Raw genomic sequence first — 18,564 nt, 5'->3', positions numbered from 1 at the left:
TCATTTATCCGCACTGTAATGCGGATATCTCAGCGGGGAATAATTCCCCTTCCAGTCCAGAAAATCAAGACCACGTCATTGTAGGTAGGTGGTCCGTTTTTCATCCGGAGTGTTTTTCGGTGTAATTTATTGCTTCCATCGTCATTCTAGTTGTACCCGAACAATTCTTCTTGTGCCCACGCTTCGGAAGCATCTGCTGGCGTTCCCGTCACGAATCACTTATCCACTCATTACACGTTATTTCTCTCATCATATTTCTAAATCTTCGTTCCTCCCTCCATATTGTGTATATTATTTACTTCGACGTCATATTTTTTAGTGTCATTAAGTTGCTGGAGTTGTCACGAGTTTTTGACATCATCTCTACATTTGTGTGTAGGCCTATGTGATGATTTTGCAACATTTGTTGTTTATTTTACGGTTTGTGATGACTAGACATCGAATGTTTAGGAAAATGCTTATTTTATTTGAATGTTCATATTTAAAGGCTTTTAGTAAATGTGCACGAATCATGAGAAATGAAGGATTCTGATGAAGTTTGATCTTACCTTTTTTTTCCTTTCTTGCCGTTAACGCCGTTTTTGTTTAATATGTACTTTTTTGCCCTTTTTTACTTTTATATGTACTTTCCTTGCCTTTTTCTTTATATGACTACTCATTCAACAATACTGCATTTATTTCTGTGTTGGAAAGTAAAGAAATTGCAGTTCTTCTAGTAACGGGGAGTAGCCAGCCGGAGGATGTCAATCAAGAAAAGATCAACATTTATCTGCCAACAGTTGATTACTTCAAAGCAAAATACCAGCTTGAAAACATTGAGGTGATTGGTCTTCTTACTGGAGCTCATGGTGTGATTCCTAAGTTCTTTGGAAGCTTCAGGAAGACTTTTTAACTACCATAGACACATACTACTTGAGACATGGATAAACACATTAGCTTATTCATATGTGCCATATGAGAACGTTACAAATGATGAACAATTCGTGGTTTTCTGAGGCAGATGTCCTATATTTGTCCTGAACATCTATTTTTCTCACACGAATAGTAATGTTGTAACAAGTTATGGGACAACCCTGGCCCATCATACCACCAATCATACCATAACATAAAAACTTGGATAAATTTAATTCACCCATGGCAATTGAAGATTAGACTGTGTGTAAAATTCAGAATTCGAATTGTAGAACTTTTAATCCACTGTCATCACTAGATATCGGAAGTTAAGTCACTAAAAATGGTATTTTAGGAGTCTAAAAAGGCTCTGAAAACAATAAAAAATAGGGCAATAAAAGGCATTGAAATTATATTGAATAAATTCCCATCAGTACCTGTGGCTCATTCTGCTAGTATGAAAGAAACATATGAAAACTTTAAATTTATATTGGAAAAGCTTCAATATGCAGTGTATGAATGGAATATTTGTGGTGATTTGAAAATAATTGCACTTATTCTTGGTCTGCAGCTTGGTCACACAAAGTATTGTTGTTTTTTGTGTCACTGGAATAGTAGGGACAGAAAAAATCATTACATTAGAAAAGAATGGCCTAAACGCGAATCATTCATTCCTGGACAGAAAAATATGAAATATGACGCATTGTGTAATCCTAAACATGTGTATCTACCTCCGTTACACATCAAACTAGGATTAATGAAGAATTTCGTCAGAGTCATGGACAATACTCCTGGTTTCATGTACTTAAAACAGAGGTTTCTTAAAATTACTGAAGCAAAAATTAAAGAAGGACGGGATATGATGATAAAGAATGGATTAATCTTGCTCAGGATAGGGACCAATGGCGGGCTTATGTGAGGGCGACAATGAACCTTCGGGTTCCTTAAAAGCAAGTAAGTAAGTAAGTAAGTAAGTAAGTAAGTAAGTAAGTAAGTAAGTAAGTAAGTAAGTAAGTAAGTAAGTAAGTAAGTATTCTCTATGTAGAATTCTATTCCCCCTTTATCAGAAATCTTAATTCGCACCCTGTTTCAGTTGCCTCCTACTGTAGTTACAAAGAAACATGACACGAAAGAATATAATCTATACACGTGTAAAATAATTAAATTTCTTGATTGTCACTTATGGATATAAATGTTACGTGGGGAATGTAGTGCTTGGTAATAAACTGGCGAGACCCGTCTCTAGGACACCGGCAAGTCGACCAAAGAGCATTGAAAGAGGCCTCAAATGGACTTGGCCATGTGGCTGCTGTAATCCGATTCTTGCGCCAATGAATGAGATTGACAGTAAGTCAGATGCGGGGTCTCTGAATACGTAATAAATCGTACCGCTAAGACAGGTTTTGTAAGGACTACATACACTGATAGGTCTACCTCACATTTTCTGCGTAAATATTCTGATTTTTTTTTTTTCAGATTATAGACAAATAAAACAAAAAAAATAGTGTTCTTGAGTTTCGAACCGTCAAAGTACGTTACAAATCGTCCATTCTAATATTCGAGCTACCGAAATACGAGCGCCAGTGGTTCCTTTCTCACTACTATAGGACGCTGATTTCGGAACATATCGGATAGCACTACATTATTCTTTTGCTATATTATAGGAAGAATATTCTATCTCTAAGAGACATGATGGCTTAAACAACTTTCTTCAGTTTATATCTGATAAGACTAAAGTTCAAATGTAAATTTTTCTTATAATCATACAATTTTAATTAATGAAACTGCACTAATTCGCGAGCTGTTCAACCTATGGAAATCTGTCATTTTGTTCCCGTGAGTGTACATTCGAGTCAGTCGTATTTTCTTTTCAATGTCCATTATGCTAAGTGTATCGTTCTCGCAAGATTATGGAACATGGTAGAATAATTTTAAATCTCCTATAAAATTTAGAAAAAGAAAAAAAATCTTCACTTCAAGGTCTCTTTTGGACTGTCTTTAAGAGTTATTATTATTATTATTATTATTATTATTATTATTATTATGATTATTATTATTATTATTATTAACAAAATATCTCGAAAGTAGTACTGAATTACAAATTCATTTGGAAGAGAAAAATTCATCGCTTCTGAGAAATATGGTGCAATTTCTGAAAGCCTTTGCATGTAGGTATAAAACCAGTAGTTCAAAAAGTAGACCAAGTAGACCTAATATAAGCAAAAGAAATCCAGGAATATCTGGAAATATAGAGTTACTCGAACAAGATCATAAATCTTCATATTTTCCATTGACAGGTGTCTCAATTATTACAGTAAATTTTGCCAAATATCAACTCGGTCACTTCCAGTGAGACAGCGCAGCGATTGGAAGAGCGGGTATAGCCTATACATGGACTGATATGGACAGGAGGAGAGACTTACGTATATATGAATGGATGAATGGATAGGTGTATGTATAGGTAGATAGATAGGGAAACCGCTTCTGAGGCTCGGCGCCAGCTTGCTGATCTTCCGTCCAGGCGGTCCGTGTTCAATCCCCGGCCAGATCGTGATAAAATTTGTGATGGACAAAGCAGACTTTGTAGAGAGTTTTGCTCGAACTTCACCTTTTCCCCTCTATCATTCCAACAATACACTCTAACTTCCCCTCACTTCATCTATCATAAGCAGTAGTTAAAAATAGACTAGGTTGAAGTCTTGAGGGATAATAGGCTACGGGTTTTAGATGCTGATGTAGGAAAAGCTTGGAGTTCCGGGCCCTAGGGCTTATAATTTTTACAAAGTACTCGTCAGGGAATGAAAACTACCTATCTCAGTGCTAAGGTAGGATGGCCCACCTGTCAGCAACAGATTCACGAATAACACCCAGGCTACCTATCAGACTGGGACAACAATCGCATATATAGGGCGCACAATGAACAATATAAGCATATATGTGCATATATCCGTTTCGGGTCCGGCCCTCGAAGAGCTGAGCCAAGATCGGAAGAGAGGTAAATATTAGTCAGCAAAGCTCGGATAAAATGTTAGAGCTGTATGAGGCTGTAGTAGATTGAGGTTAATATAGGAAATCTAAGCAATATAGGCCTAAAGTAAGCCTATCTTTTTACTCGGGGACATTGTATTATAGTATCTACTGAGAATCGAACCACTGTTGATTTGGTCACAAGTAATGGAAGTAATTATACTCGGTCCGGTTATGGAAAATATCTCATTCAAATTTCATCATGTATTTTAATGAGATAAACTCCGCTTGCCATGGGCGAACTGGAAACAGTCTGCCGTCTTGTCGAAGGTTCCTTTATTGTGAAACGTAGTTGTTGGGTCATCGAATGAGCTAGGAACGTTACTTTCACTGCAAGAACATCTTCGTTTATAATATAGAGTTAGCATATCTCTTCTTAAATGCTGGATTTTCTATTAACGTAATGATAAAATATAACTAAGCATGTAGGCCTATTATGTGTAGTCTGATATTTATAGCCGTGTGGTTAAGCGACGAGCCGTGTCGGAAGCAGGTCGCTGCTGTAGGTTTATTGTCATCAGTTTGTTGTTAAATTACAGACCTACCAATTTTCATGCATAATGCGCGAGTCAACCGCAATTAACTCACTACTTCCGCTCTCCAGCATTGACACGATATTCTACAAGATTTAGAGATGATGGGATAACTTTCGTATTTCCCTTTATTTTTGTTATTATTATTATTATTATTATTATTATTATTATTATTATTATTATTATTATTATTATTATTATTAAATTTAATTATTCTCCATAAAATTCAATTATTCTCTTAATAACGTCTGTATTATTAGGAAAAATTCTATTAAAGATCTTGGTGCATTACTTGATTCTAAATTATATTTTCATGATCATGTTCATTATATTTATAATCATTCAATAAGAATGCTTGGTTTAATAAGTTCTATAACTTATTCTTTTTCTACTCCTGCGTCTCTATTAATTCTATACTTTACTTTGGTTCGATCTAAACTTGAATATGCATCTGTAGCCTGGAATTATATTACTTCAGCTGATTCGGTGAAATTGGAAAATATTCAAATAAAATGTACTTCCTTATGTGCTTTTCGATTTATACCCAATTCCTCTGACTTTAATTACGAGATTACCTGTAAATATTTTAACTGTTGTAGCCTTTATTCTAGACGTCAAAATCTTAATTATCAATTTTTTTGCAAAGTTATCAAGAGTGATATTGATTGTGAGTGTATCATAAACAATATCAGTCTTCGTATTCCTACAAAGGGTTAAAGATTTCAAAAATAATTTTACAACAGAAATTCAAAATGTCTTTCTCCGGTCTGTAGAAGCCTAAATAATGCCAATTTTCATGGGAACAATTTAGATCCTTTTAAAGTAGGCTATAGTTTCGTTTATTAGTATTTACTGTCCTTGTTCTCAGTTTTATTTATGTATGTTTTTCTTGTTTTAAGATATTATTTTATTTATTCTTACACCTTTGTATCTTCTGTTTGTGTATTGTGCTGGACTATAATTGGCCTCTGGCTGTTCTTCAGCACACAATAAATGAAATTATTATTATTATTATTATTATTATTATTATTATTATTATTATTATTATTATTATTATTATTATTATTATTATTAAAAAGGATATCCCCTGCCAAATTTCCAACTCCCGCATTTCATCTCTCGTAGGGTGGCAAGTCTGATGTTTCATGCACTCTGCGATTGTCAAGAATGACGTTTAGTTCAATATTTCACCGATACGGCTAAACGCTTGGTGGCATCACAACACACTGTTTTGTACAAGCCGGTCAAGATTTAAAAACGAAGATCCGATCAAGTTTCGAGTCCCTTCTATGGACCAGTGGGGATAATCTGTGCGGGCTGGTTAGCCTCTCGCAGTGTAGGGGCGGTGATATATGAACGATAATGGAGCAATGGTGGAATAAATTGATCGCGATATCCCGATTGCAGCAACTTCTTACAATGTTTGATTTTTGTGTGATTATTATGCTAATTTTCTCTGTATATTCGACCACATTTATAATCTACAGATTACATATAGTTTTTGGTGTAAATTATTATGATTTTACCATAACAAAATGAGTACGGTAGTAATTCAGCCAGCTTGTAACTCGACCCTGTAACTTTACTGATTACCAAGAAAATGTTTTATTCAGGACCCTGATAGGCCTAGATCATATTTGAAAAGTATGACTCTGTATAAATCCACAATTTTGAATATAGTTTCCCCATTTTATTTATTTTAAATGAGCAAGTTCAAAGTAAGTAACGAACATGTGCGAAGCTTTGATTTGTTTTCTACAGCCTATAGAAAAGTTTTTGGAAATGTGACGTTTCAAAGTCACAACGCTAGTACTAAATTTATAGATATTCAAGCTTAAAAATCTTATTAAGGTCTCGAAGGTTGATTTTGACAAGAATAAGCTAAATATTTAAAATTCCATCTTCTTTTATTGTTGTTTTAAATATTGTCAAAATTATAAGCTCATTTCTTTAACCGATTTTGAATACGAAAATCAATGTGCGTGTAATCAACAAATCTTCCAGGCTTTGAATCATTTCTTAATAAAACTCTGTCACAGACATGAAGTTCCATAGGTAAAATTTTTACTCCAGTGTCATCATTTTTTTATCTCTGTCTCTAATGATAGCCTTATTTAATATTTTTGGAGCACTTCGTATTTTTAGTTTATAATTTTCGTCAAATGCTTTATAAAATAATTTATTACCGATGTCAAAGTGTCGTTTTTAATCACAGGCAAAACATATACGTATTTTTTTATACGTTCGTTGACTTCGCGGTACAAAATTAGTAGGTAATTAAGATGTTCGACTGATTTGGACACGCATTCAGAAGCTTTAACACTTGTCTTCTGTCAAAGATAAATAGGCCCTATAAAATAAAGAAAATGTAAATTATAATAATTCCAAATACTAAAATAGGAATATAAAAAATTCCAATTATTTCAGTACTTATCTCTTTACTCGTTCATATTCTGAATGTTGTTGTAATTCACCTATGTTAATACACATTAAGCAATAAACATTCTTTTGCATCTTACACAGAAAAAAAAGATAATTTATTATAATTTCATTGAAAGTGCAGAGAACTCATTCCATATAACTTACATCGCTAAAAAGATAAACATTTTAATTCTATTCGTAATTGTAGGAGACATAATCAAGTAGACCAATAAATACGGCTTTTTTTGTAGCCTATGCACTAGTCTCGAATTGAAAGTAAATGTAAATTTTATAGTATATTTATATTGAAATAGATCTATATTACACGGAAGAATTGAAATAATGTAGCTGGTTTCAACAAAGTTTCTCAAATAAATCGTATTGTAAAATTTAGATAGTACACGTTACTATTTTTATATTTATGAAATGACTCCTGTATTCACAGAAAATAACAGAGCAGTGTACTAATAGCCTATAGCTGCAAGTAAGCCTACTTATACCCATAACCTAGATATCCATTGATAGACCTATTACAGAAACAAACAGAAACTAGTTAGGGCAGGGGTTTCCAAACCCGCGACCCGTCGGCCTATTTCAAGCGGCCCGGGTTTAAATATTTAAGTGAAATAAATAACAACTTCACTGTGTTAGGCTAATACTTAAATTTGTTTGTTAATTTACATGGTTGATTAGTTTCGATGTAATTTCCATCATCCTCTGAATTCTAGTGAGTTCTGGCGCTATCTTCTGGCTTCCTGTTACGGTGGAGTGTGTTCATGACTGATAGTGTTGTATAGAAAATGGTGTGTGTTCTGAAATTCAATTGAATGTTGAGGATGTGTTGTGGGTGTGTTTTTGTGTATCTATAAATTTAGTATACATCTTGATTACACAACTTTTAACACTGTATCACTTCGGAATATGTAAGATAAAAACTTTCTTGTGTTAAATTTTAACGTACCTTGTTAACATGTATCGACCTATTTTCGGTCATCTTCGGAACTGGTCGTTGTTGGTCTTGGCGCCTCTTCTTTCCTGTATGGATGCGTTCGTAGTATACTCTTTGACTCTACACTACGAACGCACCCACACAGAGGCGCCAAGACCAACAACGACCAGTTCCGAAGATGACCGAAAATAGGTCGATACATGTTAACAAGGTACGTTAAAATTTAACACAAGAAAGTTCTTATCATACATATTCCGAATATAAATTTAGTATTATGCAAGAGTATTGAGTTTCTGGTTTTTTGGTTGAATATGTAGTGTTAATTTTCATGTCAGTTTCTATGTTGCTGTAGTTGTGGTTGAAGTTTGTTCTGCGTAGGTTGAATTGTTGTGTGATTTAGTTGTGGCTGTGATATGTAACATTTTTGAAAAGATTTTCCACTTTGTCCAATGTAGAAGTAATTAGAACTAGACTATTGCATGTTAGTTTGTATACATCAGTCAGGTTGTATTTGTACTGGAAGTTGCAGATCTTCAAAATGACAAGTTCTTAGGAAAATGAATCTACATCTTAGGATCATCGCTTGTTGATTTCTTTTCTATGTACGTTTCTAAAAAAAACTAATAAATAAATATATAAATTCCTGAAGTATAAAAAAAAATGTATTGTTCAAGCTGTTCACATTTTGTAGCACTTACTTGTATGAACAGGTGTTCAGCCGGATGAAGCACTTTTGCGAATCGCAACACTCGATATAAAACCGGACATAGATAAATTAGTACAGCGAAAAGAATGTCAAATTTCACATTAGTAGACTGCATTGAAATACATTTTGACTATTATTCCCAATGTTTTTGTACATTTTTGTATTGATTGGTCTTTAAACATATGATTCCTAATGCTTTGAAAATTGACTTTAAAGCTTATATGACTTTTCCTTTAATCCGATCCTTGTGCATAAGCCAATGGGGCACGCTGACAAATAAGGTTGGAGATCCCTGATTAGGGCTTATAGGCTACATAATAATAATAATAATAATAATAATAATAATAATAATAATAATAATAATAATAATCATCATCATCATCATCATCATAATAATCATCATCGTCGTCATCATCATGATCATCATCATCAATATGACCATCACAATCAATATTGTCATCATTATCATCATCAAAATCATCACAATCACCACCATCAACAATACCACTTAAGGCTGGTCCACAATAAACCGAGAACGGAAACGACAACGAGAACGGAAATAGTGTTAAAATAAATGTTTTTAAACATGAGCATTCACAATTAACTTTCACGTTCCCGTTCCGGGGCTTCAGCAAGCTTCTCGTTAGTTATGAATGCTCACATTTAAATACATTTATTTTAACAATATTTCCATTCTCGTTCGCGTTGTCGTTTCCGTTCTCGATTTACTGTGGACCAGCCTTTAATATGACTCATTCTGTGCACACTAATGTGAATTTTCTGTTTTTAATGAACACTTTACATTCGCAGCATGGCAAAAACTACCGTTTAAAACAACAGAAAACAAATGCTGCATATTATCGCCAAGTTTCTTCCGTTTTTCCTGAAATTTTTGGCTGAAAAACATCAGAGGCGATTATGACAGTGTGTTTCCCGAGAGGGATTTATGAATCAATCATTAATTTTATAATATACACTATTAATTTTTAATTTACTTTCATTGTTTTAATATGATAGATTCTAGCATTGAGTTCTTTACAATTGCCTAGAAAGGGAGGGGTAACGAAGGCATCTTTCAGCTTTCTCCCTTCCTCCTCTTTACATTATGTCGTCACTTTCATCTGTGTGAATGGTGTGTTACTAGGGGAGGGAAATAAGGACATTTGATTTAATTAAAAAAATATATGTGTGACGCTTATTTCGATCTACACTAATAGAGAAAATATTTTTTGAAACCAAAATGCGACTAGTAACCATGAAAATACTTAGGTCATGTCCGATAAAATAACAATGTGAACGAGTTTATTTCACTACACAAGGTGAGTCCGCATACTTATGTTGAGGCCTACAGTATACATTATCTACTTGGAAGATTTTAGGGCCTATTATAATCCACGACTGAGAAGTAGGTTGCAATATACATGGGTCATTCAATAATTAGTGGCAACATTTGAATTAACAACAAAGAAAACATTTTTGGAACAGTCACATTGTTGCAGTGATCAGAAGCAATCTCCTCCAAATGAAGAACCCGCCTCCACACCTGAGGGAGACGACGGATGCCATCCACAGCGCCTTGTACTAATCTTCGAACAGACTGCCCTACTGCTGCTATAATTCACTGTCTGGTTCTAAAACGAACTCCTTTAAGTGGTAAAAGCATGTGCCCACCTAGACACGGTACGATATGGTGAAGTCTCTCTACCACAAGCTTCCAGTAATGCTGTATGGCATTGTCGAGCATTCTTGCCTCTTGCAATCTGAATTTCAATGAAGGATCTTTGTTCGTATTTGCTAAACATTTTAGAGCACTACATATAACAGTCTACAAATTAAACTCACTATAAATATCTTATAAATGAGATTATTTTCTTCAAACTCACAGATAACACACATCAGATGCTCTTCTTTCTCATTATTATCAGCTTACATCATTTACCACTGATAGCGCCACATACAAACATTGTTGTCACTAATTATTGAATGACCCATGTATTGTAAAAAAAATAATATTCAATTTTGCTTTGACATGGACGCGAAAGACTCGTGCACATTACATGCGTAACTATACGGAATATTCTCATGTTCTAACATACCTACAATAATATACCAGTTATTTATTGTTGATTTTCTGTGGCTCATTAACAGCCCTTTACTTCTCCTTTTAAGAAACCCTAGTACGTTCTGTTTATGTGCATTATTATTATTATTATTATTATTATTATTATTATTATTATTATTATTATTATTATTATTATTATTATTGAAGGATGGACTATTATTTTTAGCCTATTTTATTCCTTTCATTAGACACACTTAAACAATATAACCAATAACATTTATTTACCATAATTCATTCCATTACCCCAATTCCTGCATAGACGTTACACGCAACTATTTGGATTTCCTGAAATGCTCTGTTACTTTTCAAATGAATAATCTTAAGGGGTAATTGCGCAAGGGAAGAGCTTATGTAACATGAAAAGAGATAGGCCTATACGTCAGTTCCTTTGGAAGAGAGACAAATCTTTCCTTTCCTGCCAGAAATCGAGTTACTTGAAGCAGCTGGTACATTGAAATGGAGGGGGAAATAAACTGTCCATCCTACCCCATTATTTTCTGGCTTAGTTTCGGCATGAGTATCACTTACGAGGTCAAAACTTGTCTGCGGACAGTTGACTACACAGACAAATTCAAACCTATAACACCTAATATTTGAAGGGTTCAGAGCCATAGTGGGCCAAGCGCCATTTATTAAAAACGGAGAAAACAAGGGTTAAAGTTAAATGAATACCATAGTTTAATGAAGATTGATATATAATTTAGTTTTAATGTGTATTGAACGGGTTACATCAGCTGCTTGTCTATGCGGATGACGTGAATATGTTAGGAGAAAACCCACACACGATTAGGGATAACACGGGAATTTTACTGGAAGGAAGTAAAGAGGTAAGTTTGGAAGTAAATCCCGAAAAGACAAAGTATATGATTATGTCTCGTGACGAGAATATTGTACGAAATGGAAATATAAACATTGGAAATTTATCTTTTGAAGAGGTGGAGAAGTTCAAATATCTGGGGGCAACAGTAACAAATATAAATGATACTCTGGAGGAAATTAAACACAGAATAAATATGGGAAATGCCTGTTATTGTTCGGCTGAGAAACTTTTATCATCTAGTCTTGTGTCGAAAAATCTGAAAGTTAGAATTTATAAAACAGTTATATTACCGGTTGTTCTGTATGGTTGTGAAACTTGGACTCTCACTTTGAGAGAGGAACAGAGATTAAGGGTGTTTGAGAATAAAGTGCTTAGGAAAATATTTGGGGCTAAGAGGGATGAAGTTACAGGAGAATGGAGAAAGTTACACAACACAGAACTGTACGCATAGTATTCTTCACCTGACATAATTAGGAACATTAAATCCAGACGTTTGAGATGGGCAGGGCATGTAGCACATATGGGCGAATCCAGAAATCCATATAGAATGTTAGTTGGGAGGCCGGAGGGAAAAAGATCTTTAGGGAGGCCGAGACGTAGATGGGAAGATAATATTAAAATGGATTTGAGGGAGGTGGGATATGATGATAGAGAATGGATTAATCTTGCTCAGGATAGGGATCAATGGCGGGCTTATGTGAGTGCGGCAATGAACCTCCGAGTTTTTTAAAAGCAGTAAGTAAGTAAGTAAGTAAGTATACTTTATATTACTTGCTGTGTTTCCATTGAATTATGGTAATAACTTCATTTTACCCTTGTTTTACACGGTTTTAGTAAATGGCGCTTGGCCCACTATGGCTCTGAACCCTTAATTTAATGTCTGCGTAGAATTTGTAAGAATTGATGGATGAAACGAATGTTATAATATTATTTAATAACAAATCTAAAACATAAGACGATAAGTTTCATGAAAATATTTTGTTTATTTATTTATTTGATGAGTCATTGTTTAGGCAGAGATTTTCTATACGCCATAGAATGTCCAAGAAATAAAGTAGTGACTCAGGAACATTTATGAAGGTGTCGAAGGTTCTCTATATTGGATGTCTATTTTTCTTTGGAGTTTTCGCATTCTAGATAACGTAAAAAGGCGTTTCTTACCTTGGAACGAGTATCCGGTGAAGAGAGGGTGAATGTTCAATCCTGCAGGCCCCGCCATGAGTCAGATAAAAATGTGAGCCTCCAGCCACTTCCCTTGTCAACCCCCAGCATGGGTCGTTGTCAGTAAGTCACACACACACACACACGCTAACCAACCCCCCTGTGACGATCAGGACAGCCTCTCTTGTAACAGTAACCGAAAAACATCAGACACCCTCAGCGCTTCATTGTCAATGCACCGGAGGGAGGTTCAGTTACCACCCCAAGAGGGATCGAACTGAACCAGGGAGGTTTCTGATTTTGAAAAGGGATGTTAGATGAAATAAGTACAGGGTAACTGTTAACACCCTTCCCCCCTTTTCTGGTCTCATTGTGTTTTTTTCTTTTTTCATTCAAAGATCTCCCTCTCCTCTGAGAAGCGATTGCTATTGGTTGTTTCCACAAGTCCTGGGAGGTGGCATTATTCCAAGGTACCACCTCTCTATATGCGGGTAAGTCCAGTCTCCATATATGAGTATTGTATCAACGTGTCCATTGTGTTGTTGTATGTACCAGTTACATTTTTTTATTCTGCTTTCCAAAGCTGACATCGGCTGAGTGGCAGAGGAAAGGAGGGGGGTTTATCTGAAGTATTTTCCTTGCTCTGCTACGAGACCACCAAAGTAGATATATGTGATGTCAAGTTTGCCTCTTGCGTCTTGTTTGCTGGCGATGGTCTTCTTATTCCTCGTCTTTCCTTCGTGTCTGAGCTCCGTGCACTGCCCCAAGTATGTCTAATTCTACTTAATGAATTGTTCGGTTTAACTTTTATATGGACCGGCTGCATTTTTTGAACTCATTCTTTCTCTCTCTATCGTAGATTTATGTGCTTACCCTATGGGATTTTACACAACCTTATGCAGAAAAATTCCTAAAGAACCTGCGCTATTGCGCATAATTTAATTTTGTGCATCCAATACATTAAATCCCCATTAGTTTTCAACTCATTCCTTGCTCAATGAGGATGGAATATGGAATATAATAAAAGCCATATCGTTCAACAAATGTGCGTTTATTCCACTTACATTTACACTTGAAGCAATAAAATTACCTATGCGAAATTCTTCGAGAATGAATTCTTAAAGGACGCATTCATTCATAGGCCTAGTGTTCTGCCCAAGGACAGATGTTTCACTGCAAACCCAATATTCTCCAAATATTTCATATTTTCCGCCTTTCTCTTGGTCTCCGCAAACGATCCATGTATCTTAATTTTATCTATCGTCTGATATCTTCTTCTGCCCCGAACTTTTCTTCCGTTCACCATTCCTTTCAGTGCATCCTTCAGTAGGCTGTTTCTTCTTAGCTCATCCGAATAAAGTAGGCCTATATAGTGCAATTATTACAGAAAAAAGTATTAAAAATTTGTTTAAAAAAGCAGAAAGTTTACTCAACCGAATTGTTGTTTGACATTTCAAAGTTTTCAACATTAAACAAATTTATTATTTTATTTGATTAAAATATTTTCACAGAAATCTTAATAACTTTGAAAGGTCAATCAAATCGAAATGATAGCCGTCCAAACCTTGGATTTAAAACATCGGCATCCTAATCAATTCAAATGAACAAACAAGAAAATGTAAATTAGGCCTAATGTTAAAAACATACATAATGAAATTTAAAAAAAAAGAATATTCTGCGACAAGATGTGGTAGCTATCAAAATGATAAAAATTTATTGAAAATAAATAATATACATTGAATATTATAAAGATGAATAGAGATGGTGATTGATGATGTTCAATGAAGATTTTAAAATGGTTGATGCAATTGTCTGAAGAGTCTTTTCAAGAACCTTTAATTTTCTGAGGATCTCCAATGTAAATTTGGGAATTGTTCCTCGCGCACCAAACATAAGTCCAATGACATTCCAATCTTGAATATTATATTTATGACTGAGATCATCACAACATGGAAGGTAAATAGCGCGTTTCTCTTCATGTACCTGCTTTGGTTGATCTTCATTAATTTCGAATCTTACAGTGGGGTCAAGAATGAGACTAGTTTTTTTTTATCTCGGTTAATTATTATGATATCAGCACGCCGTGTAGATCCTTCCGTAGAAAGACATTGAACTTTCTCATATACTTCGTATTCACCATGTTCCCTTAATCTGTTAGTAATTATTGAGCGGACTATGTTATGTCTGTCAATTCGCAGTAATTCGCCCTGAGGGCAGAAACCTAGTACGTGGGGTAACGTTTCATGCTCATTACATCTCCTGCAATGTGTATTGCTAAGGCTTCTACCGGGGAGAGATCTAACTGCGATAACATTGGTGCTCATTTTAATGGCCTCGGTCCATTGGCCACAAGATAGACCTGAGTCAAGGTCCTAGATTATTAAAAAAAAATTATTTTGATATTTTTTAACCACTAATCATCTCCAAATTAATAAAAAAAATTGTATTGGATTTAGGCTATAGTTGGGTTTAGATATTTAACACTTTTCAAACTAATTTATTCACTCTCTATTTCATTTTTCTTTGTATTGGAATCCCCTTCTGAGCACGAGTCTTACTCATTCAGGAGTGGGCTGTTTATATTATATTGTATTAACTTGTATTTATTTGAAACTTACTGTAAATAAATAAATAAATTAATTAATTAATTAATTTTGGATAGGAGTCATTAAACATTCTCTTGTTTGCAGATGATGCTGTTTTATTTTTGAACACAAAATATAGACTACAAAAATACAAAAAGCAATGTTTGAAGTAAATAAAATGAGTAAACTTTATAAAATGAAAATTTCAATTTGAGGGCTTAGTGTGAAACTAACGTAACTACAAAAATTGACATTTTTAGGTTTCTACACAAATCGATAAAAAAAATTCGTTCTTATACTTGATCACAAAAATTTGTAACTCAGTTCCGAACAGTCTAATATATATATAATACAATTCGTAATTTATAGTTCAAGTGAAATAAGCGTATTGTCTGTTAAGAATTTTGTTGTGAATAAAACAATAAAGCCTAGTTAAGTTGTAAGTTTCCTCATTGATTCAGTGTTGCCTTCTGTTAGTACAGAGGCATAAACATCTTAAGTGGTCAACATAATATTTCTCCAGGAGGCCTTTACAGTGATGATATTAAGGCATATGTCGACATATGTTGAATTGTGATAAATTATCTGCCTAAAAATATTTAAAGTAATTCGATTGCATTTGCTTATGATACTACCATGGATAAATATATAATAGGATGCGAAACTTCCTGAGTTTCCCGTAACATATACTAGAGGCGCTGTTGTAGAAATTGATCTTGCTGCCATCTCTTTATGGGAGGGGCGTTATTACATCTAGCAGCGCACCAAGTAGCGAAAAGAGTAACTAATTACTGCATGCATTTAGCAGCGCACCTGGTGACGAAAACGTTAAACTGTGCAGAAAGTATTGCCTCCCACCCTCATCGATATTCAAAACTAACCCAATTTAAAATAAAACATTTACATTTTTATTCCTCACAGCATCTTCTACTGAAAATTCTTACCGGAGCCAACAGGAAGATAAAAGAGACGATCTATTTTACACTACCCGATTAAAATATAACCAGACAGACAAAAAAAAAAAAAAAAGCAAAAGGTTAGGTAATTGGGATTGTACTCTTTGGGTATTTATTGTAGAGCGCAATGGAAAAGTCTGCAAGGACTACTTAGATAGTTCAATTTATTATATTACTATTACTTTACAATACATTCAACAACACTATTTTTACAACGTCCATAAACAGCACTGTTTAACATACACTGCTTATACACACATATCACTTTATGTTCACTTATTAGCAAGTTTCAGTCCGCCATCTCGGCTTCTGGACTCTGCCGTACAGCAATATCTCGAACGGGCGCTGATCACCTTATTTCAGACCCCCAAAGCCAGATGGTGCTGACCGCAGTTTCGCATCCTATTATATATTTATCCATGCTACTACTTTGTATCATACTAATGATGACTTAACTAATATAAAGTTTGTTATGAACAATTCTTTTAACGAAACAGCTGCCTGGTTTGAGGCTGATGGATTTTGTTTAAATCAGACTAAGACACAACATGTGTTGTTTACGTTAAGCGATTCCACAATTTACAACTCTCAGCCATCTGATAAACTTTTAGGAATTGTGCTGTATCCCAAATTATCTTGGGCCCCACATATTGATTATGTTTGTACTAAACTCTCAACGGTTATTTATTTATTTATTTATTTATTTATTTATTTATTTATTTATTTATTTATTTATTTATTAAGCAAATTGAAATCAGTGGTGCCTAAAACATATGTAAGAAGTGCTTATTTTGCTTTCTTCAATAGTATAATAACCTATAGTATTTCTGTATGGGGAAATAGTACTAGTGTATCTAATGTTTTCCTTCTAAAAAAAAAGCCTTACGTATTTTAACTGGTTCTGCTTATGATGCGCACTGTAAGCCACTATTCATAAATGAGACTATTCTGACTGTTATTAATCTTTACATCTTCACCTCTTTGCTGAAGATATAGAAAAATTTAGCAAATTATTATCACAGATCTGATCATCATAATTATAATACAAGATACAATTTTCACTTGACTGAATCTAATGTTAGACTGGAAACAACTAAAAAACAATTTATTTCCATGGCAGTATCTATGTTTAATAGATTATATAAGTTTGCACACACTGTTAATTATAACACATTTAAGGATGTTTTAAAACGCTGGATGATTAATCATCTCTTTTATAGTATTAGTGAATACTTTGAGTCCTCTGTTAATAACTTATGTTTTTAATATAGACTAATTTTATTTACTCTGTTTTGTTTTTAATATGACTATGTCCATAGTATTTGTATAATACTCATGACTTTAATAAAATCTAATCAATCTAATCTAATCTAATCTAATCTAATCTAATCTAATTTAATCTAATCTAGTCTAGTCTAGTCTAGTCTTACACTTTTACAGGTAGGCCTACAAGAGAATATCACCTAAGAAATGAAGACATTAGGAATGACTTGGGATTGGAATCGGTTCTAGAAAAAATAAAGCATTATAGAAAAAACTGGATACTTCATTTATAACGGATGTCATTTAATCGCAACCCTAAACAAATCAGAAACTACAGGTCAAGAGAACACCGAACAATAGGACGACCCAGGAAACGAATGATGGATGTGAGACCGGAACAGGTTTTAGTCTAACCCCTGAGTTTGTAAGAAGCAATAATAAGTGCTCCATTTATTCGAAATTTTACTGGAAGCAATAAATATGTACAGAGGAGACGTGTTACTGCATTGACCTATTAGGCCTATCACGGGAAACTATTGCGTGTCGTTCAAGTGATTCGAAGAGAACTTAAAAAGCATTCGTTTAAGTTGTGTTCCCATACTTACATACTTAATATGGCTTTTAAGGAACCCGGCAGCCCTCACATAAGCCCGCCATCGATCCCTATCCTGAGCAAGATTAATCCAGTCTCTACAATCATATCCCACCTCCCTCAAATCTATTTTAATATTATCCTCCTATCTACGTCTCGGCCTCCCCAAAAGTCTTTTTCCATCCGGCTTTCTAACTAACACTCTATATGCATTTCTGGATTCGCCCATGCATGCTACATGCCCTACCCATCTCAAACGTCTCCATTTAATGTTGCTAATTATGTCAGGTGAAGAATACAATGCGTACAGATCTGCGTTGTGTAACTTTCTCCATTCTCCTGTAACTTCATCCCTCTTAGCCCTAAATATTTTCCTAAGAACCTTATTCTCAAACATCCTTATTCTCTGTTCCTCTCTCAAAGTGAGAGTCCAAGTTTCACAACCATACAGAACAACCGGTAATATAACTGTTTTATAAATTCTAACTTTCAGATTTTTTGAAAGCAGACTGGATGACTAAATCTTCTCAACCGAATA

General features: G+C 34.4%; 1 protein-coding gene across 1 annotated transcript in view; it reads right to left on the bottom strand.

Moving 5' to 3' along the window:
* LOC138691393 (protein gooseberry-like) overlaps positions 1 to 12,688 on the bottom strand; it is a 196,192-nt gene extending 183,504 nt beyond the window's left edge. The window contains exon 1 of the mRNA XM_069813306.1: positions 12,631 to 12,688. Coding sequence (XP_069669407.1) covers positions 12,631 to 12,688 — 58 coding nt within the window. The remainder of the gene's footprint in view (positions 1 to 12,630) is intronic.
* Positions 12,689 to 18,564: the final 5,876 nt, after the last annotated feature.

This window comes from Periplaneta americana, chromosome 16 (assembly GCF_040183065.1).
Source record: "Periplaneta americana isolate PAMFEO1 chromosome 16, P.americana_PAMFEO1_priV1, whole genome shotgun sequence".
In the NCBI taxonomy this organism is placed as follows: Eukaryota; Metazoa; Arthropoda; class Insecta; order Blattodea; family Blattidae; genus Periplaneta; species Periplaneta americana.
The sequence above is the reverse complement of the archived record's forward strand: the minus strand, read 5'-3'. Positions and strand labels throughout refer to the sequence as shown.